Here is a 24,805-nt window from a genome sequence, read left to right as displayed (position 1 = left end):
TTAGGACATCTGATGGCTACCGCAGGTTTTGTTATATTACAGTCCCCCTTTCTTGCCTCTGATTAGATGTCTAAAATAGCACAAGTCTAAAAATATGGCCACCAACGCCGCTATCAACAAACACTAATCCGAGTAACGCATCAGTTGAGTTCAGTCAGGGAAAATGTAGAACTAGAGTAATATGAGGAATTACCGTAAAACCTCTATTTAAATGCCACATTTGTTTGAAATCCAGGTCTGTTTGACCACCACCATAGGAGAAGAGTTGAAAAATAGAGCGCCACCTTTAATTGAACACCACCTCTATTTGATCACTACTTTGACATTCTTTGATCTTTATGAACCCATAATAGAAAGTAGCCAGTAGAAAAGTGTCTACAAAATTGTACTAATGACTTGGTTATATCAGTAGCAGTTAACTCTTTTGTGGTTGCCGTTCGTATCAAACACTTTTTTTTAACTCCAAAGCTTGCGGTTTTTTTAAACCAACACCATAGAAATAATTAGAAACTGTATCAGGCTAATAGTAGTTCCTTGTTTAACGCGGGCTTGCAAGATATTTCAACGTATGCGAATAAGGTTTATAATTACAATAGAATCTGTACTACTATTTTTTGACTATAACTAGCCTGCATGAGGCTAAAAATTAATCATTATTTTCGCGAAAAGTTTCTCAAATAGCAACGCCTAAAAATTGTGCCTTGCTAAAAAACTGTTTGGATACTAATATTGACTACTTCAGTGCAAAAAAAGAGTTTAGGTCAGCAAACACGGTGGAAAGTATTAAACAGCTAGAAGATGATGAAATGGTTCCATCCAAAAGCAATAATCAGAACGCAACCTGATAAGCAAATATTGCAAATATTTTTATTTCAAAAATGTTAATTTTTGTTTCTGCATGTATCATAATTATGGTTTGTTTATGTCACTTGTTCTCGAATATATATATATTTGTATCATTTGATAGATTATTATTATTATATAACTTATAAACTTGCAGGTTGATAGCATATTTGATAGCATCACTGCAGTTATATAAACTCGGCTCACAATGGATCGACGCTCATAACTCCTCTTTATTGCACACAAGAAGGCAATTTTGGCTGCAACTGTAGCAAACATATTAATAAATGCAATGAGTTTTATGCAACATAGTTTAATATAACTACAAAATAAAAATTCCCTCAAATTTAGAACGAAATAAATAAAAAATTGAAAGCTGCCAAAAATTGCAACGTAGGCTATAAGCTAATCGTAGGTTAATTGCAAGCAATAACTATCAACTGGTAGAGATATTTTTCAGCTTCCCAATGCATATTTATTTAGAGATCTACAACAAGTTGGAAGCAAGTTAAAGCATATTTATTGCACCCAAAAGGGGTAATGTCGATCCGCTTGAGGGAGAGTGCAAAATATAGGCAACATTAGCTTCGCCCGCCCGCACAAGAGTTAAATTTAGCTTCCCAAAATTCTGACGAGCTATTTGGAAAATACAACACCACCCTCTATTTGAACGTCACCTCTAATAAAGTGCTACTATGGGAGAAAGATTGAGAAATAGAGCACAATGGCGTTTAAATAGAGGTTTTACGGTTTATGTCATGTCATCTTCATACCTCACAGACATAACAAACACTCCATGGAAGATAATCGAATGGAAGATAATGATAATATATTACTATTTGATATAATGATGTATGCATGTCCTTGATAGTGGCGCAAGCGTGTGTCGCCTTAAATACTATTTTAAATTTTAACTGTGTTGACATTAGTCCACGATTTCTAATGTCCCAATAGCTCATCGACATATGCAATCTACTTCATTCTTTAAAAATACGTCGCTTTTATCGAAATTGTGTAAAACAGGTGATTTAGACACATTATCCCATTAAGTGCGATGGCATCCGAAAAACTGCCCCTTGTTAAATTGCCCTTGACAATTGCTCCTGTAGAATAACTGCCCTGCTAAACCGGCCCTTCTTAAATAATAAATACTTCTTTTTCTGTTCAAAGTGTAATATTAATTAAGAACAAAAGGAAAAGTTATAATCTTATTTCTTAACAGACCCTACATCGGTATATGTCACAGGAAGATCCCCCATCATGGAGTTCAAAGAAAATGAACACGGTAAAATGAAGCTCTTCGTGAAGGTTATGTTTGAGAAACAAAAAAAAACTGGTTAATAATGTTACATTGTACGAATTTAAAAATTTATGAATGGCAAATGTAAAACCTCCGCCTGATATAATTCGAAGAAATGTTTTTCTGCCTGCTCCTATGCACGAGTAAACCCAGAGTCATAGTTTTCCTTTGCTTTTCCATACTTTCGGTTGATGTAGGATTATGAAATTTTAAGTGCTCAGTGTGATACACATTTTCTGTATATTTTGCAAACTTTATGTTGATTGGACTATGAGTTCTCGAGATATTATCAAAATACCGCCGACACTTTTAAGCGACCAACAGAACATTAGTTCTTTTCGTATTTTGGTACTTCTGCTTTATGTAGGACTACAAAATCTCTGTCCACTTTGTGCGGTTTTACTTTTTTAGCAGAATTCTGGAGTTTCGAGTTGATTGAACTACTAGCTCTTGAAATATTGCTGAAACACTGAGGGCACTTCTAACCAACCAAGAAATAAAAAATGGCTTCCGCCAGAACATACGTTCTCAAGGACATACTAGTAGGAATTCTTAGTAGTGAAAACCAGAACAGACAAAACTAAAAGCTTATCAGCAACAAGAGCTTCACACTAAAATTATTTGATTTTCTATTCACAAAATTAGAGACTCTACCAGGCTCGGTCCACATCGACTTTTATTTTTCTTTAGTTACATCTAAAACATCCCTTCTTTGAATGAGTATGAAAAAGGGTCTATTTACTGTATTTGATTTCTATTTTTTCATTATATTCAACAAACTTGGAGCTTCAATATGATACTCAGTGTAAAAGGAATTGTACTTTCCTAAGTGATTTCAAAGTCAACTGAAAGTTGTCATCATGGTCTAGGATGAGGGTACCTGCTTGTTTGTATGTACATGACTAGACTTAAAAGTGTTAGTTTGTGAAGATGAAGTTGTTGGCCATGCAAATGGTCACAACCATTCAACGGATTGTGCTTGCGAATTCTATTATTTCAGAGTGGGGGTAGTGGCAAGTTCTTTGTTACACAAACCTATAATCTTTATAAATTAACTCCCTTTTACCACATTCAATGGCGAATAACTCCATGATGGGTAACCTTGGCTTCTCCGAATACCAACGTAGTGACGATTGGTAAATAAAATCTTATAACTTTTCTTTTTGTTCTAAATTATTATTGCACATTGAGCAGAAAAAGGAAAAAATTTAATCTTATTATTTAAGAGAAGGGCAACTTTACTGAGGGCAGATGTCCGCACGGTACAATTGTCTGTGTACAATTTTATTGGAGCAGTTGTCTGGATACCACAATACTGAATTGGGTAATATGGTCCAAATAAATCGACATCTGTTTTTACATGAATTAAATAAAAAGCTATTTTTGACAACAAAGTAGATTGCAGCAGTAGATGAGCTATTGAGACATAAAACATCGTGAACTCATATCAACGCAATTCAAATGTTTGATGCTTTATGTAGTAGTTGGCTTGTCCTTGCTACGGAAATTAGCTCAATGGTATTTAAGGGGACACAGTTGTATCACTTCATGATTGTTCATGATGCCCACATGCCCATATACCGATGTAGTGACGACTATTGGTGAATACAAGGCTTTATAACTTTTTTGTTCTAAATTACTATTGTGCTTCGAACATAAAAAAATTTTTTTAATTTATTATTTAGGAGAGGGAGGGTTTTATCGGAGCGATTGTCATACAAGTGCATTTGTCCTACAGAAGCAATTGTCCAGGGAACAATTTTCCAGGGAGCGATTGTCCGGGTGCAGTTGTCCAGGGAAGTTGTCGTAAAACGCTTACTATATGTCATCCCGCTTGTTGCCCCCAATTTAATATCTACAACTGCCGGATGCTAAGAAAATAATTGACAAATGCCCATTAACTAGACACTAACTGGGGTAAATGCCCTATAGAAAAAATAGAACTTACATCTCCCATGCGCTATAGACACTAAATGATTAACTTATCTGTCACAAGGACACAGTAAATTATGGATAACATTTTATGATAATTAATTTGTTTTGCCCTATCATAACATCTTGTTGAAAACATTTTGGGTAAGCTTATTTGAAAATATTATTGTGAAGGCACAAAAATGTTTACCTTGCACGCAATCAGTGCGCTTACTACTTGTGTATGACTGTAACAGGCCGGTGCTAATCAATTGTCTACTGTAGTGTCTGCTTCTACAGACAAAATAGAGCTATGAGTACACTAGCCGATGAACTGTTGTTAACTTTAGCCACTGACAATTTGATTTGTAAATAAACTTGACCAATCAATATTGCCGATTGAAATGACACACACAAATACATTTGTCATTCTTATTAGCTATCACCGCACATTAGATCGTTGCTGTGTGAAAAACTGTAACTACCACTCACAACTAAACGATCGCTTGCCAATTAAACAAGTTCAAAAAGCAGTTCGGCAAAATTTTAAAACATTTTTAGTTGCTCAAGAACTAAATGTTTTTGGTGAAATCTGTCTAGCTGTTGGCAAACATACACAGTACATCTGCTTATTTTTACTCTGCCTTTGCTAAATTTTTATTTTATGTCAATTATAGGATTCAAGAACTTTTATGGTTTGCATCTGTGACAATTACAGGTTTTCAACTCGTTTCAACTTACGGGATATGAACAAATTGCATAGAACCTGTGACAATTATTTTGAAAATACGCTAGTCCCTTTAACAATTTTCGCTCTAAAATCCGTCTTCTTAACAGAGAAAGTTTTTTTTTTAACCCTATTGTGATCTGATTGACTGTTAGCCTTTTTAATGATTGTTGTATGGCATAGTTAGAAAAACACAGCCAGTCACCTGCATTCTTCAGGTGACTGGCTGTATATACACCGCCAGTGACCTGAAGATTGCAGAAGCGCTAACAGACCTGCCAAGTGACCCCAAAGATAAACATCAACTTGGAAAAAGATAAGTAACTTTAATTTATTCCAACGCTCTAGTTATTTTAAACATTCCCCATTTTTTACAGCGTAAAGTAGCCTACTTATTCATTATACATGTATACAAATAGATATAAATATATATAAATAGACATCAATATATATATAAATAAATATAAATATATATATATAAATAGATATAAATAAATATAAGTATGCATATAAATAAATATTTATATGCATAAATATATATATATATATATATACTCCTATATATTACTATACATAGGACACTCTCGCGACCTTTAAAAACCATAAAGATAACAAATTGAACACTTTTAGTAATGCAAACAATTTCTTATTCAAAAATATGAAACTCTTGTTGCTATCAAGAACAATGGGTTATGAATAACACAGTCCCAAGAAAAGAGGTAATACAGTGAAGGGTTATCTCCACTCTCTGACACACGGCTCAATTCTACGCAATACTAATACTCGGCGTTTGCCTAAAGACTTTACTTTCTGACAATATTGCAATGTTACACATCTCCCTTCCGGCATAAACATCAGGCCTTATGCATCAGGCCTTTCCTAATTGATGACACACGCTGGCAAGTGTGACAGTCACTAGATTCTCACAAATAAGGAAATATAAAAATATTGCTTAACAGCTGAGCGATTTGGTTGTTATTACAAGGCAGCAGGCATGTAGTCATCCTATTTGATATCAACACCGAACTGCTAGTAAAACCATAATAAAATTTTTAGTCAACTAGGGTCTCTCTTCCTCTGCTTTGAATAGTTTGGATAACAAATACTGTTATGATAGAATCACCATGTATTGGACACTGGTTGTTTTGTTTTATAAAAACGCATACGTGTATATCTACAATTTCCCCATTCATTTTCATCATCGCAACCCCATGACTGACAAAGGTAATATCACACCACTTGTTTAAAATGAAATAAAAAAGGCTCGAAGCAATAAAACAGACTTATTCAAAATATATGAAAACAGTATGTTATTCGAGGGTCATTCTACGAAACGCTTTCAGCTGAAAAAAAACCCTTTATGATCCTTAAATGAGCTTTAAAGAGTGATTGACTGATTATTTATAATAATCATTGATTATTGGTCAGTCTAAATCTTCGGTTCGCCTGTGTTCATTTTTCAGATGATTATTGTGAAACTAAAATCAACCGTAAAAATGTGTCGTTTCACTTTGTCTTTAAAGTTCCACTTTAAAGACAAAGTGAAACTTTGTCTTTATCATTATCATTTAAAATTATCATTGCTTTAAAGGTTGACTTGCAACAAAATTCACATTACCGTTATTTGGTATCATAAGATTCACCATGTCTTACTCTGTTGTGTTGTAGGTGCAAAATATGTGATTACAAGCTCTTAAAAGCTAAAAAATGAACAGTTAATCGCAGCCACACGAGACCGCCGTAGTTTGGATTCGCGTTCCAAAATGTCTCAAATGGGACGTAGTTGTTACAGGATGGTTTCTGTTTACACTTTCATGCAACCTTATTCGTCAAAATATTTTCACAAATATACTTCACGCATTCAATAAAACCATGTCTATTGTTCTTACGCGTCTGTTTTATCGTCACTGTAATGCTGTCACTTTTAGCACTGATATCTTATAACTTACCGTAAAAAATCGTTAAACTTTTTAACCTTAGCTCGAAGGAGTACATATCATTGTCTGATAATCATGACGAGCCTGTTGGTTACCTGTGATAATCAAAAAGTGCTGCAAAAATTATTTGCGAAGTTTTGGGTCACGTGATCAAATAACGACTTGACGATTGAATAATGCCGAAACAAAACTGTAAAGTAGCGAGCATCTATATTTGATACGGGGTCTTCGGTAAAACCCGAAGTGTTTGTCATAAACTAGTGCTACGATAAGTTTTATATTGAGCTTTTATTGACCTTTCAATTCACGTGAGAACATGACAAGACGATAACCAAACTGTAATGACTACGTCAGATAAATAAACAGTTTCCAATCTACGGCGGCTTTTCGTTTTTGAGCTTTTAGGAGCTTGTAATCACATTTCCACGTATTTGGCACCTACAACACAACAGAGTAAGACATGGTGAATCTTTTGCTACCAAATAACTGTAATGTGAATTTTGTTGCAAGTCAACCTTTAACCTTTTTCCAGCCTATTATCTGTCATCTGAAGAAAACAGGGTTTCTTATGGTTGAGTGAAATGCACAGATCGTTTTAAAATTGATGCCGTTACGATTTTTATTTTTGATATATAGAAGAGATGAAAATGGGATTCACCTAGGAAAGTTGTGTAACAAGAATTTTCACTCCTCTTTCCGAAAGACTTGGATAACCAGTCTTCATAATTGATTCTTGCGAGCTGAGCACCCTTAATCAGGAGATCGTGATGCAGATATTGACATAACGCGCAAGACATTTTCTTGCTAAAAATGAACTTGGGCAACATTTTTAGTAAGTTTTATCATATGCATCAGTATTTTTTCATCATTTGCGATTGCTTTTGATGATTTAAGTGATCTGATTGTCAGGATGTTTCTAGAATAAAATCCATAAAACTTGACCACGTTTACAAAACTCGGATCAAGTGAAAATACGATTATGATGTCTATAGTAGTAAAGAGACCAATAGAATAGAGACGCATAACACTGCAACTTGAACAAAATAGTTGATATCAACTATTGCAACACTAACAACTAGTCACATGATTTTGCTTGCACTTTTTTCCGAGAATATTAATAGTAATCAGGCTTTATCGATTTTAATCGTAAAACAACTTGATAATCAGATCACATTAAAAACAATCGCAAATGATAGCAAAATAACCGCTATTTTCTGTTGAAACCTACAAAATATTTCTGTAAGTTCATCTTCAAAAACAAACGCCCATATTTGATAGCCATAGACCTATTAACTATACTTAAGTATAGCTTAAGTATAGTTAATATGTCTATGTTGCTAGCACATTAATTTTTCCAAAGTTTTCACACCTATCATTGGTAAACTAAAAGGTTATGGATCTAGTTGAATGGCATGTCTATAGGTATTATGATATACTATTCCATATATTTGTCTCGTTTCTCTATGTATATTTATTTAACTTTGGATGTGATTTTTGTAATTTGTTGAACAATATCCTATTATGTAGATCCTCACACACTGTCTAGCCTAAGAGAGATAACTCTCTAGTCTTAAGCAATTCTGTAAAAACAGATTTAGATTGCATTCGTATCACAGACAATACTTGAAATTTATTGAACAACCAGAAAAAAATAAAATGGTTCCATACGCAAACGACACCCAGAATGCAACCTGATGAGAAAATGTTGCGAATATTTCTGTTGAGAAAATGTTGCGAATATTTCTGTTTCAAAAATATCAATTTTTGTTTCTGTATGTATGTATTATAATTATGATTTGTTAATGTCACTTGATTTCGAATATATATTTATACCATTTTATAGATTATTATATAATTTATAAACTTGCAAGTTTATAACATATTATTTGATAGCACCATTGTGGTTATACAAACCTGGCTTACAATGGATCGACGGTCATAACTTCTCTTCTATTGCATACACGAAGGCAGTTTTGGATGCAAACTGTAGCTAAAACTTCCTTTTTTACATTAATTTGCATTTACCTTTACCCTTGCATACACCTGCTCGTTCACGGACTAGCTGTAGGTATCCCGGACCCAACTAAAGAAATATTTAAGGTTACAGAATATATAAGGTGTTGGGTAGTAGAGCGCTGCCATATAAAACAGCTTTGACCAACGGGGTTCATAGTCCTGACCCCTACTGAATACTTCCTAATCAGTTCTTAATATTTGTTATTTTGTCGCAAAAGGTCTTCGCGAGCATGAATAGGGTGTTATATGTCTATCTAATAGCCTAGTTTGATGCTCTTCATCACATTTCTTAGTGTTCTTCAGATAAAACTGTCAAACCCTTTTTTTGTTAAACCATGTCTACGTAACACACATACAAGCAGCCATAGCAAGCATGATGTGCAAGTATGCAGAAAATTACTTCTTTTTACAATTTCAGATTAAATCAAACAGGAAATAGCTTGACACTTCATCAACCTTGATACAAATACACTCATCTGTGACAAACTTACGCTTTTCTGGAAATATTTGGACCGACAGTGCCAAGGACCCGACGGATCATGACCAGGCTTACATATGTGAAAACCTAATATAAAGATTTCCAACAAAAACATGTCAAAGATTCCGGCTTTTCTAAATATGATAAATTGCGATTAAATCCGATTAAATCTAGTTCTCTTGTGTCCCACATTATTACCTGCCGACCATCAAGAGCTAATATATATATCTCTTTCTTCTCTACAGACGAGTAACTATTACTACCTGCCGACCATCAGGAGCTAATATATATATCTCTTTCTTCTCTACAGACGAGTAACTATTACTACCTGCCGACCATCAGGAGCTATCTCTTTCTTCTCTACAGACGAGTAACTATTACTACCTGCCGACCATCAAGAGCTAATATATATATCTCTTTCTTCTCTACAGACGAGTAACTATTATTACCTGCCGACCATCAGGAGCTATCTCTTTCTTCTCTACAGACGAGTAACTATTATTACCTGCCGACCATCAGGAGCTATCTCTTTCTTCTCTACAGACGAGTAACTATTTAAAGATATTCCAATATTTCAACTGAAAACTTGGAAACTAAGAAATAGTTTACAATTCAATATTTATAACAAACAGTATATGGTCGATTGAATAATGAAGAAAGGCCCTGCAATAAGTGTATAAATAACATCACCAGTACAATAAACAGCAGCTGCTCTCGAATGCTAAAGATGGCTGAGTGTAATACCTGTGGATTCTTGAACTGCAACAAGTAAGTCGGGCTGTTGGGGGTGTGCAGAGCCGAGTCTAGGCTTATGGAATCAGCCTGATGGGAATAGGAAGCGAAGAGTGAACTGACAGCGTTCTCTCCGATAGGGGCAGAGTTGGACTGTATACTCTCCTTCAGCCTGAAACATTTGAATCTCAACACTAAATTGCAAGGGAGACTTCTTTCATGCCTATGCTGACGAAAAAACCACCATTACATCATCCAAAATGATGGAGAGCTTTTCGTCATGATGGTGGATTGCCGGTCTGATGGTGTATTGCGTTTTGCTCTAAAGTGATGTAAGAAACAGTGAAGGATTTCAACAGTATCCTATAATATGTGTAAATAACACTGTGATGACGTTACTAAGCAGTCTCTCTACAAACATTCCTTCAAAAAGAAAGCTACGCTATACAAAAAACAAAGATTCCTTGCTCTGCAAGAAGTCTCGCACTTTTTTGTTGATGTAAACTTTTCAATCAACTCAGATGCAGACTTGGTAATGATTGGTTGACCTACAACCCAGGTTACAACCAACTTAGCTCATGAGCGTTCAGTGGTGGCTAGAATTAACAACTTGCAATAATTTCGGGAAAACCTTTTCTTATATTAAAAATTATGTACATTATTTTTGTGTTTCTATGAGACGATAATAGAAGATTTCTGGATACCAGCAAAAGGAAAAGAGCGAAAAAGGAAATGATAGATCACTAGAAATATTATGGGTGTGAAGAAGGGTTCTTTGACCAAGGAGGCTTTTGTATTGCATAATGATCGAAATTGGTACATGTGAAACATTTGAATTTTAATTGCACATACCCTTACTATTTTAAGAAAATTAACAAGGTTTTTTACCTTAATTGGTGTAAACTACAACTGATGGGCACGTTGGATAGAGTGAATTTACAGCAGTAGGGCGATGCATCAGCAAGAGCCATGGTCCAAGATCGTTATAAATATTTTAATGTTTTAGGACTACAATAACGGAACACATGCCTTATAAGGAATGCGTTTGACGTCTGCTAAAAGTTTTCTATTAGATATGTCTGCGAGTCATTGACAGAGTAATGACCTTGTTAAAAGGTCGCTCACATCGAATTTTAACTGGTTTTATCAAAAAATCTAGATATTTTTTATCATTTGAGATTTGGCTTGTTGCTTCATGTGATCTGACTGCCAGGATGCTTTAGGATTAAAATCGGAAAAACTTGATTAGGTTAAAGTGCTAAGAAGAAAAAGGTGTCTCCGAATTGACAACTGTAGTCGTGTTTCCAGTTTGTCTTTCTTGTTTTGACATAGGCTGTTGCCTTCAAGTTGCACTGTTACCCGTCTCCATTGATATATATTTTATTTTGTATTTGCTCATGATTGTTAGAATAAACTTCAAATATAGCTTCAGATACATTTCCATAGATGTTTCAAATAATTTAAAGAAAGGTTGCTTAGAAATTTTCTGATTTTTCCCTATAAATTCATTGTACATTTATCACTTATAAATGTTATAAAAGACTATAATTGAGGTCATTTTTGGCGAAGTCTGGGCCGGTTTTTGCTGAGGATGAAGAAACATGCCGAATATAACTCCAAATTGATGGATATGCAAAGAATTAAATAGTATTTTTTAAACACAGTTGCTCGTACCCTCTTAAAGTATGAATAAAAAACCAAAAGGCTCTGTAAGATGCATTGAAGAATTATTTTCATGTAAGCAGAATCACCCATCTTTGATAAAACCAAAGTGATCCAAGGTACAACAATATTAATGTGATGAAGCATGACACAAATATTAAAAATGTTTATATCATTAATGTAAGATTCTCTACCACGAAGCAGGCAGAGTCCTAAAGCAAGTTCTAGGAACTCAACGTCAATAGTTACAACATAGTGCAATGCTTTGACAGTGTACCATTGCAAAATTACATTCCGGTCTGTATGTCCACTTTGGCTACCAGGCCTATAATTGTCAGTTTCCACAAAAGTTCCGTTTACCAAAACATTTCCATAAACATGAGATACATAAATTTGCCGAGTGCCTTTTAGAGGTGTTACTATTTGAGGTACCTATTGCCTCTGATGAGCTAGTGAAATAACATACTTACGTACGTACTTACATATGTAGGCTACATGCATACCGTATATGTACATATGTATGTACATATGTACATGCATAACGTATATGCATCCGATGCAAAGTGGTCGGTGAGCAATCTCAAGATAAAACAGATGTGGCGGTGATACCACTAACTTCCAACTATACTGTGTGGAAGATGCGGAGTTGGAATTGTGTGCCCATGTTGAGTTACGGCGTGATAAGTGTTTCAATGGACAATCACCTGGTGCGGATTTACGCCGGCACTTCGTTTAAAAAGATTATGAACTCTACTCCACAGGTCTTAGCAACGGACTCCTACCTCGCTTAGCATCGTGCTTTCAAAATAGGAACGACTAAAGTGTAGAAAAAGTTGAAAATGGAATAGCTGTCATGTCTTTTTCTGGTGCATCATTCGCAAGCATGAAACATTTGATAAGAATTTGCGAGTAACAAAACTCACTTGACTTGCGGATTTTTGCAGTTTTCATCTTGCGGATGATGCAAGCTTGTGGATTAACTGCGTCATGGAAACAGTGTTCAAGGTGCGAGTGAGTTCATCGCTTTATGCCCTCTGTGACAGTTGTGAAAATTGACGTGTATGTTTACGCATAAATTTGGAGTTATCATATGCTGCTTTCAATGACAAGCACTAAACATGATAATATGTGTTGAATTATAAGAAGATCCCAAATGCATTTAATGGAAACATTTTAGTATTTAGTGAGCAAGTTTTTATAGAACACGTGGTCAGTTATCGTAGCCAATAAAATCGAAATATCGGCGAAACCTCAGCATCAGTTTTTCAATAATCCATCATTTTTTTACGTCATCAAGTCGTTTGCACATGCGCTCGTTCACGAAAAAGCCGCCATATTTGTAGAAAACAATCGTTTTTCTTTTATTTAACAGTACTTTTCGGTGTTGTTTTGATACTATAACAAAAAAATTGCAAAGCAAAGCATCGTTTTCAAAAATTTATTGCAAAAGTTTTGTGTTTTTAACGATAAAATTGTCTATAAAGATGGCCGACAACGATAAAACGACGTCATGAAAAAATGAAGGATAAGCTGAAGAGGTACAAATGTACCTACTATCAATGAAATTTATTTATAACTCAGTATCATATACTGTCTATATATAGATAGTTGCAAGAACTACTACAAACCTTTTACAATTGTGAGCAGAGGACATAAGACATTCAACTGTCATACACATACTACATATGCAAATATCCTACGAGTAGACAGTTCGATAGCGTTCTTTTTTAAACCGAGAGCATTTTTGTGATATGAAATCTTTTTGAAGTAGCCTTCCTTCCAACTGGTGAAGATGGCTCAGATTTACATCTAAACCTCTTCTTATGAGAGTCCAAAACACAGTAGAAAACTCCAGATAAAGAACTACTTCATTCCAAGGTCTGCCGTCTATGTTAAAATGACTGCCGATTAACTATTCCTATAAGAATGAATTAGCTAAATTCTTCCACCGCCCAATTTCCTTTTCTGTCACTTTTTAAATTAAAACGACAATTTTACTCAAAACAAACCACACTGCCCACCTGACCCTAAAATTATCTTACTTTTCCAAAGTCATAAAGCTTATGGATACTGTTATGGAACCAAGTAACTCCGCCACTGACATGGTAAATCCTTCAATCGCAGTTTACCACTACTGGCGGTTGACATGTTGTAATCATCTCAGCGATACAACTATGATTGCATCGCTTTGGGTCAGAGTTACTTCATCGGTTTCTAAACCAATTAACAAAATGCAGAGAAATTTGATTCTGTTTCAATTCACTTTTTTACCAAGTTCATGGTTGCTATTTAATCAGCAAGGAGATTGAAATCTGACCAAAAATGTTGTCTTTTTGAGCTACTTCCGCTAGTAATACAAACACCCTTTGTGCCAAAATACCACAAAACCTCAAAAAAATATTACAAAATAAATTGAAAATCGTACTTTCAAGTTGGATATATATACAGTCAGAGAGACCTGTTGAAACCATAAAGGAACAAACGCAGATTTAAACTGTAATAAAAACAGTCTGTAGATAAACTTGCTTCGTACCAAACGCTTTCACAGTAGAATCTTTACCTGTACATAGTAAGTGAAGAAATGTTAAAAAAATATTTTTCTGTCCTAAATAACTTTCTCCAACTTACCCGATGTCAATTTTCAATCCAGCAAGCTGCTTTTCACTCAACCTTTCTCTTAGAGACCTTCTCTTGGTTGGCTTAGGTGAACTAGTTGTACTAGTACCCGCCTCACTCTGTGACCTACTAGGATTCGGTGATGGGCTTCGTCGAGACGCCGAACCAACAGGTGCATTCGGCACGCTGAAACAGCACAAGCAACGCATTCTCTGTAAACCCTGTTTCTCTTCTTTATAACAGATGCAGTAATTACCTTAGCACCTATTTATGCACATGCAACAAGTGTCGTCGAGTGTCGCGTGTATGCTAGTCAGTCATGTATTTTCTCACAAGCTACTAATGCAAGGTTACTCGCAAACAGGGAATAAATCCATCAGTCTTGGATGATTTATGGGATGAGCTTTGGTTGATCTCTACAGGCCAATAAATAACAGAAAACCAGACTGACAAATTTGGTCTTTGAAGCGTTCCTTGTATAGATTTAACTCTTCTAAATTCTTATAAACTTAATTCTCTACTAATAAATAGTCAGTTAAGGCGTGCTTGTAGTTGAAATCTGGGCTCGTTTATTTTTTGGTCAAGAAAGGGTAACTCCAGTAAAATAGATGAATAATAGATGCGCCACTTCTTATAACACAAATTCTCAACTAATCACCGCAGTTGGTTAATTCACGCCTTTAGTTGAAATCTGGACTCGTTTATTTTTTGATCAAGAAAGGATAACTCCAGTAAGATAGATGCTTAAGAGACTACCATATTATGAACAATATTTCTTGCTAGTTGATAAGTTACAGCTACAATGATAATTGAGAATGCTTCACACAAAAAATTTCTAGTTTGTTTGACAAAGTCACTAGGAAGAGCACGATGTTTGATTTTTAATAAACAAACTTGTTTGAGGACAATTTGGAAATGTTGTGGCTAAGCAAAGACGCCGTTAGGACATAAGGTTAACAAATGACCAATATAAATGCTAGCGCATCCATCAATAACTTGGGAGAGTGAAAGTTCATTACAAAAAAATAGCTCAACCATTTAACAAAACGGAACTAGAATAAACATTATGTATCCTTGTATGTAGGAAAAACTAGAAATACAAGATATCAAAAACAATATTGCTGTGCAAGCAATGACAACTCCAAAGATCTGTCAACGCATGGTGCTTTTACTTTATTATTGCCTCGTTGCAACTGTAATTTTTACTATAATAAGAGCCGTGTTGGTTTGTCTGTCTGAAGCCACGCTTAGAGGTGAGCAAAAAGAATGCATCACACAGGAACCAAACTCAGATATTCACCATACCCGCCACACTTGCTACCAAATGCACTACTCAACCTTCTTGGTGCATTGAGGAACAATTGTGCAGATAACTATTATACATGATGATCTACTAGTTAGTAGTAACTACTGTAGTTACTAGCAACTACTGTAGTTGCTAGTAACTACTGTAGTTAGTAGTAACTACAGTAGTTAGTAGTAACTACTGTAGATAGTAGTAACTACTGTAGTTACTAGCAACTACAGAAGTTACTAGCAACTACAGTAGTTAGTAGTAACTACAGCAGTTACTAGTAACTACTGTAGTTACTAGCAACTACTGTAGTTACTAGCAACTACTGTAGTTACTAGCAACTACAGTAGTTAGTAGTAACTACAGCAGTTACTAGTAACTACTGTAGTTACTAGTAACAACTGTAGTTACTAGTAACTATAGCGTACTAGTTATCATAAAAGTATTGACCTGTTAACAAAAATATTCAGCATGTTTAACCCTTTGAACCCTGGCCGTACATGTCAATGTGTGTCGGCAACTCTTGGCAATGTGTCCAACGATCCTATGTTTTTAAACTTTTATTAAATATATCTAAATTTGCTCATAATACAGTAATATTTGGTAAAACACTAGTAAAAAACCGGCAACTCAAAGCAAATGTCATCAAACAGAAAAAAACAGTATCCCACCATTATTTGGGGTAAAACCATAAAAATTCCTACATATTTAAAAACTCGTAAAAATATTTACAGTAGCATCATACCCATCGAGCACATGTTCATCATCATTTCACGACTCAAAATAAACTGGATAATAATAGTTAGTATCATAAAATTCTTCGTTTGCATCACAATCATCCATGACCTACCAACGAATGAGCCATATCGATTTTTTTGCGATATTATTACAATAAAACTTATTATTATAACGATGGAAGTAGATAAAGATATTTGAAAACTGTTACAAATGGAAGTGAAATTTTTAGTCTAATGCCCTATGCAAGAATTAATTTGATTGGTTTACGCTGTTACTTAGAAATAGCTTTTGCAAACAGAGTCATGTGAATGCCGGTATTCTGGCAGCTAGGGTTTCCGACACACTTATACAATGCCGAAATACCGGCCATTAGGGTTCAAAGGGTTAATACAAGCGACTGTCTGTATCTAGCTATAGTATCTACAGTTATTTGTTATATTATGATACGTTATAGCTTCTATCGGTCTGCTTGGTTGACTTTAAATTGTTTGGTTGACTTTAAATGGGTTTAATTTGTATTTGCTTGCTTGTTATTATTAACAATTTTTGTTGTAAAGAGCACTTTATGCAAATTTTATAGTGGCTGTTGAAAAACGAAATGTTCAATTATTCTTAAACGTATTTAGGAGCATCTTACATCATCAATTATCGGGGACGCAAAAACAAACACAAAAAAAGCAAATCGCACAAGTCCAGCATTTTACAGGTTGATTGAGCTAAAAGCGTAATGACAATAGAAATGTCTAGAAACTGTTTGAGGAAAGGCGACCCCAAAAGTGCAAGTAAAAGCCTTATATAGATCGGCCCATATGTCTTCTTAAATATGCATTATCTTTTAAGTAAAAACAACGATACATGTCCGCGAACATGGCAAATCATTAGATTTTAAAGTTTCGTTATAAATTGTACATTGTACTGTACATTGTAATGCAAATTGGACATAATAAATTGCACTCTAGCTTTGAAGAAAATTCTGTGTTTTGCTTGGTTTTCAAATTAGCATAAACTGGAACCCTGTATAAGTTGCGCCGCAGAGAATTTACCTCTCATAGGAAAAACCAGTTTCAAACAAAGACCGTTACGTTCACAATTTCAAATTGTTTGCTTTTACAAAAAATATTTTTGGGCTATAAAAAAAGAGATACAAAACTGGTTTTAAACCTTCTCATGAATGAAAAAATATCCTGTAAATTATTTGGAAGTTATTGCAGGTAGGTTTGACAAGTCCTCATAAGTCTGATAAACGAGTAGTTTGATGGGACTATCATAGCAAATCCTCTAAAATTAATAAATTCACCTTTTCCATTACAAAAGCATCCACTCAACACTCGCTCATGCAAAATGGATGGTAATTTATAGACATACAAATCATTCTGTGTGCAGTATAAAAACTCATCTACTGCACCATATTAGAGAGTGTGTGAACAAAGAAACAAATAGGTCATTTTCTTTAAAAAGAAATCAGAGCTAAAGCTTCACGCTCACAGCAGGCTGACAGAAGACAATGAAACTAAGAACTTTGAATATTTAAATGTAATTCATATAAAACCGCAGTAGAGGTCATGCTACCAAAAGTAGACAACTCTAGCCCGCAATAAAAATATAGTTTAATTTCATTTTTTTACCATCGGTTACTTCAGGTTAGTTTGTCTGCTCCAAAGAAGCCACGGCAAAAGATTGAAAAAACTTCTGGCAGAATATTTAAGTCTATAAGGTTTCAGTTTGAGGACTGATAGAGAGTTTAAATAAATGATAAGGTAATCACTCATTTGCTGCAGTTAATCGTAACCCAACTAGTGAAAATTGAAAAAATGAAAACTGAAGACTCATAGGCAATAAATGATACGGTAATCACTCATTTGCTGCAGTTAATCATAACCCAACTAGTGAAAATTGAAAAAATGAAAACTGAAGACTCATAGGCAATAAATGATACGGTAATCACTCATTTGCTGCAGTTAATCATAACCCAACTAGTGAAAATTGAAAAAATGAAAACTGAAGACTCATAGGCAATAAATGATAAGGTAATCACTCATTTGCTGCAGTTAATCATAACCCAACTAGTGAAAATTGAAAAAATGAAAACTGAAGACTCATAGGCAATAAATGATAAGGTAATCACTCATTTGCTGCAGTTAATCATAACCCGACTAGTGAAAACTGAAAAAAATGAAAACTGAAGACTCATAGGCAATAAATGATACGGTAATCACTCATTTGCTGCAGTTAATCGTAACCCGACTAGTGAAAATTGAAAAAATAAAAACTGAAGACTCATAGGCAATAAATGATACGGTAATCACTCATTTGCTGCAGTTAATCGTAACCCAACTAGTGAAAATTGAAAAAATAAAAACTGAAGACTCATAGGCAATAAATGATACGGTAATCACTCATTTGCTGCAGTTAATCATAACCTGACTAGTGAAAATTGAAAAAATAAAAACTGAAGACTCATAGGCAATAAATGATACGGTAATCACTCATTTGCTGCAGTTAATCGTAACCCAACTTGTGAAAATTGAAAAAATAAAAACTGACGGACTCATAGGCAATACAATCACTTTTGATTAATCTAAAGCATTTTCCTTTTTTCTTAGGTTGATAAGACATTTTTCCAGTCAGTGAATTTAAGAGATTTGATCCAAGCACATTTACTTTACAAAACGTAACGGGAATCCAGCGAACCACTACAACTGATATCATAAAGATGCTTGCAGAGGTAGCTTGCTGGTCTAGAGTGCTACAACTGGTATATGTGTATAGCGTAAATACAAGGTAAATACAAGGTAAATACAAGGTAAATATAAGGTATATATATATATATGATATATATGATATATATATATATCATATATATATATATATATATATATGATATATATATATAAATATATGATACATATAAACAATATTTCCGTTTTTTCTTATTTTTATTTATGCTTTTTTTACTTTTAAATGGACTTTTTTCCCCGCAATGTACTGAAGCCGGGAAAAATGAACCAGGAAGTAATGAGAGATTACTGTACATGTAGATAAACTTTAGTTTTATAGTCATTCCACATTTCTTTTCAGCGAGCCATTTGGCCAGTAATAACTGATTTGATGAAAATTATATCCAATAGAATCTACTACCGCAAACTGCCTTACCATCCTTTTGAATAATTGCTAACATTTAACCATGCAAACAACAAAGAGTTTTAGTAATAATAGGTGTAAATGTATGCTATAGGCTTACTTTGCCTTAGCTTTTGGTGCTTGAGAGAGAGGACAGGCGGCAGCAAAGGGGCTGTCAGGTAAGTTGTCATGGTAGTCATAATGAGCAAAATGGATCTGGGAAAAGTAGCCATCGAGACTGGAAAGAGATTCTAAAGAAGGACGACTCCTCATCAATTCTCTATCTTGAATTGAACTAACTGCATCACTGAGCCGTCTTGTTTCGCATACAAACGGCGGTCGAGTGACGAAAGGATGATCATTTGTCTGACAGCGTACTAATCCTGGCGGCAAAAAGTTATTCGAGACACAACTTTCCATCTCATTCAATATCACATCCGTACTCTGAGGCATTTCATTACCAGCACCTTCCACTGTCTCAGTGAAGTCGTTAGCTATTCCCGCTGCCGTGTCATTTAACCAGTCCTCGCGCTCCGCGTCGTCTCGCCAATTTAAATTTGACCTATTTAGAAAATCGGCTGAATGGAAGGAGGCTTGAGAGTTGTCTGGATTGTTTTCATATTTTCCATTTTCAAAGCTGACTCGTGCCTCATTTATTTGGTATACTGGCCAGAGTTTCACTGTTGGAGTTGTGCTCTCAATTGTTTTTAATACGCTCGACTCATCCCCATACATAGAGTGAGATATAAGTTGTTGGTCTTCAGGTATGATGGGAGTGGTGGCTTCATCCCCGAAATAAGATGTTGGGTTGGTGGTGCATTTTCGAGGCGTTTTTCTAAGGCTTTCGTTCTGTTCATCCGCGTCGATCCTTCCTCCTCCATAGTCACTGTAGGCGGGACTGACATTACCCGATGATTGCATGTTATCAGAGCCGTTACCACTATCACACCTGACAAATAATCAAAGTATTTTACCAACAAAGTAACCTTAAGCCAAGTTCTCGATAACCACATAAATGACATGTCAATTAATGGTCTCACGCATGCTTCCAGGTTTATCCTTTTCTAGTCAAGTATGTCAAACAGGGCGGACACAAACCACCTGCCAGCGATGGTAATAAATCATACTACATTGTTCACCAAACTATGATAGAATATTATGTTGCTCACCAAACAATGATAGAATAAGTAAGATAGAGTTGTCTGCCCTTGTACCTCAAGTATGAACAAAAGGTAAAAAAGTTCATAAATTTGTATTTATTAACAGGTGATGACAATGGTTTGTGATTTATTTTTAACTCCTCCATTAATTTTTCTTGAATGCACTAAAAAGTGTAATGTGAAACAGCCAAACATTTCGCTCCACCACTACTAGGCATCACTGAGACAAATCATGACCCAGTGGATCAGCCTTTATATTTAAATTACTGATACGAAACTGAACCCAAAGAATTAAAATAAGACTTTTTTGTATTTTCAAATTGATGACAAGTCTTTACTATAATAACAGCCGTGACTTTCCGAAGCAACGGTGAGAGCGTTAGGAAAAAAGACTGCCCCGCACAAGAATCGAACACTCATATTCAGATTCCCAACCAAACACACTACTGAATGTGTAACTCAACTACCTTGCCACATCTATGAATAATTGTGCACATAGTTATTACACATGATGATATCTCACGGCGCACATGACTGCTAGTGTACTAGTCATACATACTTATAAGTACGTGATACAATCTGCTAACACCATATCGTGAAGCAGCGTACTTTATAGAGAGTTGCTAAATTTCAGGTCATTTGAAGGTGATGTTGCGGTTTCTTGTAACTAGTGCTTATAGGGTTGAAATGGAGCCTTACCAACTGTCTCTAATTGCTTTATAATCATCTAAACCCTACAAAAAGTATAATGAGAAACTGAATTGCTTGGAATCTGGTTGTATCTATTAACTTTAGATAATTTACTGTCATGTTAGCCTTTTACGTCATCTAACAGAAACAATCCAGCTAATGGCGATAAAATAGATCTCACTAAATCTTACATAAAAACATGGCTAACTGTAAAAAGTGCTCAAATTCTTTAAGAGAACTCCCTCATAGCATGTGTAGTTTTGAGTGAAAGAATTATTGTTATGAAATCAAAAAGTGTCAAAATATATTTTCGCAAAACTCAATAATATAATTACCTAAAAACTCAATTGATTTAATCCTAACGTAACAATTAGACAAAGTTGATAGCTACCAATAATACTCGTTGCCAAGTTTAGCTAGCTAATACAAGCAAATGATTGATTGCTTTGCCATTATATGACAAGCTATGGTTGACAGTTTACCTCTGCCCGACAGAAGTACATTCCTAAAAAGCACTACCTACACAAACCAGCAACTTATAAACTGTCAATATGCACCTAACTCACAACAAGATGAACACTTAAATATGTTATGTGTTATTCTTTTATTTATGGTTGTTATTATTATAGCAATACACACACTCAATTACGGAATAAACAATATTTTAAGACTCGTCTTCTCATGTAAATCACAAAAAGCCACACCGTACCAGCGTTATTAAAAGGAAATCTATGCAAATGATAGCTGATCAGGTGTCAATTGATGTCATAGTATTAGCTATAGCAAACCTTGCCTACAACATTGTCATTCTCTCAGCTCAGAGACTAAATTAGCTGACAATTGCATGCGGATTAGATTTCAGTGTCAACTGAAAGGTGGGTATGACATGACAGAAGATGTAATCAGAGGGAGGAGTGGGATAGCATGACGTCATGAGTAATTGACAAGGAGGAAGGAGCCAGCTATGTATTTCATGATGAGATTACAGGAGGAAGCAAAAACTGGGCAAGATTCACCTGATGTTCGAAAAACTTTTCGATATTTGGTATTCACCTTTTATTATGTCTGAAGAACGAATCACTTAACGACGGGCTTATTTTATGACTGGGAGTCACGACGACACGTTAAAAATTGTGAAAATTGGCAATAGTCGCTTAATGAACCTAAATAGAATTAGAAAGAAAACATATTTCTTAAAACTATTAAAGTAACCACGAATGTATAAATATTACATAAGTAGGCTAGCCATTCCATCGATTCTATGTATGTACGGTACCAGGTATTAGGGTAATATCTGCTGCAGTTGAAGTATTATAAAAATGACTCATGGTACATAGAAATGTTAAATAAATAAAAAAATACCCAAAAAGTAAACATTAAAAAAAATACCAAAAATGTAAACATAAAAAATATGTGAAAATACGCGGTATCTATTTCAATATACTCTACGGTAGCCTAACATTTGTTGACACGATCATACACACGCGAAAGCTAAATCAAAAAGAAAAAGTTAAAATATAATTTATTTGTTAAAATTTAGTACCTATTATTAAAAAAGGAATAAAAATAGAGAAAGGTGAATTAGTACAGTACGGATTAGCCTATCTGTATGGAATAGAGGCTCAAAAGGGGAGGTACATTTAACGACACAATTGCTTGACAACGGCATCTTCAGAACGTAACCGCCGTTAAGTGAAGACTACCTGTATTTCTGACTAAACAATCAATGTTATTATCTTGTGTCTAACACAATACTGAAAACCTTGGTGTTTCATTTTACTCCGAACCATCTAGCCCAGGACACCACGCTATTGGACAAGAATTTTCTATGAAGATTGCAGTACAACAAAAAGTAGATTTTCAAAAGTTGAACTATAGTACATTTTGAGATCGGCGTAAGTGTTTAGAACCATCACAATGTGGCGCACATGCCACCTTCCAGTACCAGAGAATAAAAATTTTTAGATCCAATGTCCTGATAGACTAGTGCCTAAAGCATTAGCACAAAACATCGACCTCCGTCGCCAGTTTTAGACGTGTCCAAGCGGTCGCTGTGACTCAAAAGCCATGCTATTGTAAGCAAGCAGTTCAGAATTCAACTCTTTGTCGGTAGTAGACTACATATTTGTTTTAAGGATACTAACTAAATCTGCTTGCCAATATCGTACGTGCACATGCTGAAGAGCAGGGTAAGCAAATCATGAGGGCAGCAATGGCAGCGATGAGTTTAAAACTATAAATAGTTTTAAACTCTTCAAGCAGTCAGGCTTGGAGCTAACAATAATACATTTCGGTAAACTAAAACAGATAAGACCAGCCTAGCTAAATTTGGCATTATCAATTACTGTTGTGATTAACTGGTCAATTTTTTTCCCAACCAGATGAGTCATCTCCAAGAGACCCGATCTGAGGCATCAAAGTCGACAGCGCTCTTATACTTTGGAGTATACTCTTATATTTGGAGTTGCGCACACATTGAGTTACCGTAAGATAAGTGTTTCAACATGTCGCGGATTGACTCAAACGCCTTAATAAAAATGATAAGGAGTTCTATATAAAAACAATGCACTCCTGTAAAAAGAAACGACTTAAGTACGGAAAATGTTTAAAATGGAACAGCTCGCGCAGCAATTTATTGCGCATCATTCGCAAGTGTCGTTTTTATCTTGTGCAAACATGAAACATTCAGTAAAAATTATCGACCAACGAAACTCGCTAAACTCACAGGTTTTGGCCACTTCCATCTTGCGATCGACGCAGACTTGCAGATTAATAGTGTCATAGAAACATAGCGTATGCTAACAACACCATGCAGAACGGAGGTAAAATCAAACAATATAAAGTTAGGAGCTTCCAGTATATTCTAAAAGTCAGCTAGTACAGGAAAGCAACCAATTTTCACTCACCGTGATTCAGGAGAGTTAGGCTGACCTATGGTCAGTCATACTCTACAGAACATGAGAATATGTCTTATCTCAAGATGCATGTTTGTTGGAGTTCTGCCAAGAACTTTAAGACCGTCATGTCGCAAAAAGTTTAGCAAATATTGTCAAACGTTAAAAGAAGCAGCAGACCCTAGCTAGCTTTTGTGCCAGCATCGCATACCGATTAGGTTAATCCTCTACTGCCAGCGTGCGTAGTTTCGACGAATAGCTACTACGGATTCAGATCGTAGTTCCTATGAATGGCGAGCATTTAGTTCTGCTACTCGACTTAACAAAGCTTTTGCACTTTCGCTATGTTTGAGCCAACAATAGCAATTAGAGATGAAGAAAAGGGAAACGAGAATCTTTTCAGTTAGCGAAACAAGTAGACATGACTAGGGAGCAGCCAGTCGACTTTCTTGAAGAATAGCTTGGTGATAATGAACTAGAGGTATCATGCAATAGCCTTCACCATGTGTTAAATAATTGATAGCTACGGCTATTATATTATATAAATACTGGCTATGGTTAAGGAAATTTCACCTCAACTTGAGCAACTCCCTGGAAATGGTCTACTCATCTGATGGGAGCAGCTACTTAGCCCAGGAATACTAATCTGTTTTCATGGCTGTCGTAAAGAATTATTTTTCAATTTGA

At 35.2% G+C, this 24,805-nt stretch overlaps 1 protein-coding gene across 5 annotated transcripts in view; it reads right to left on the bottom strand.

The window, feature by feature from the left end:
- Positions 1-24,805, bottom strand: part of LOC137396175 (uncharacterized) — a 114,265-nt gene that overhangs the window by 31,918 nt on the left and 57,542 nt on the right. For all 5 annotated transcript variants that reach the window (XM_068082324.1, XM_068082323.1, XM_068082325.1 and 2 more), the window contains 3 exons: positions 19,496-20,323; positions 14,235-14,408; positions 9,957-10,116 (listed from right to left, as the gene is read on the bottom strand). In XM_068082324.1, the coding sequence (XP_067938425.1) occupies positions 9,957-10,116; positions 14,235-14,408; positions 19,496-20,323 (1,162 nt within the window). The remainder of the gene's footprint in view (positions 1-9,956; positions 10,117-14,234; positions 14,409-19,495; positions 20,324-24,805) is intronic.

Source organism: Watersipora subatra, chromosome 5 (assembly GCF_963576615.1).
Source record: "Watersipora subatra chromosome 5, tzWatSuba1.1, whole genome shotgun sequence".
Taxonomy (NCBI): domain Eukaryota; kingdom Metazoa; phylum Bryozoa; class Gymnolaemata; order Cheilostomatida; family Watersiporidae; genus Watersipora; species Watersipora subatra.
The sequence above is the reverse complement of the archived record's forward strand: the minus strand, read 5'-3'. Positions and strand labels throughout refer to the sequence as shown.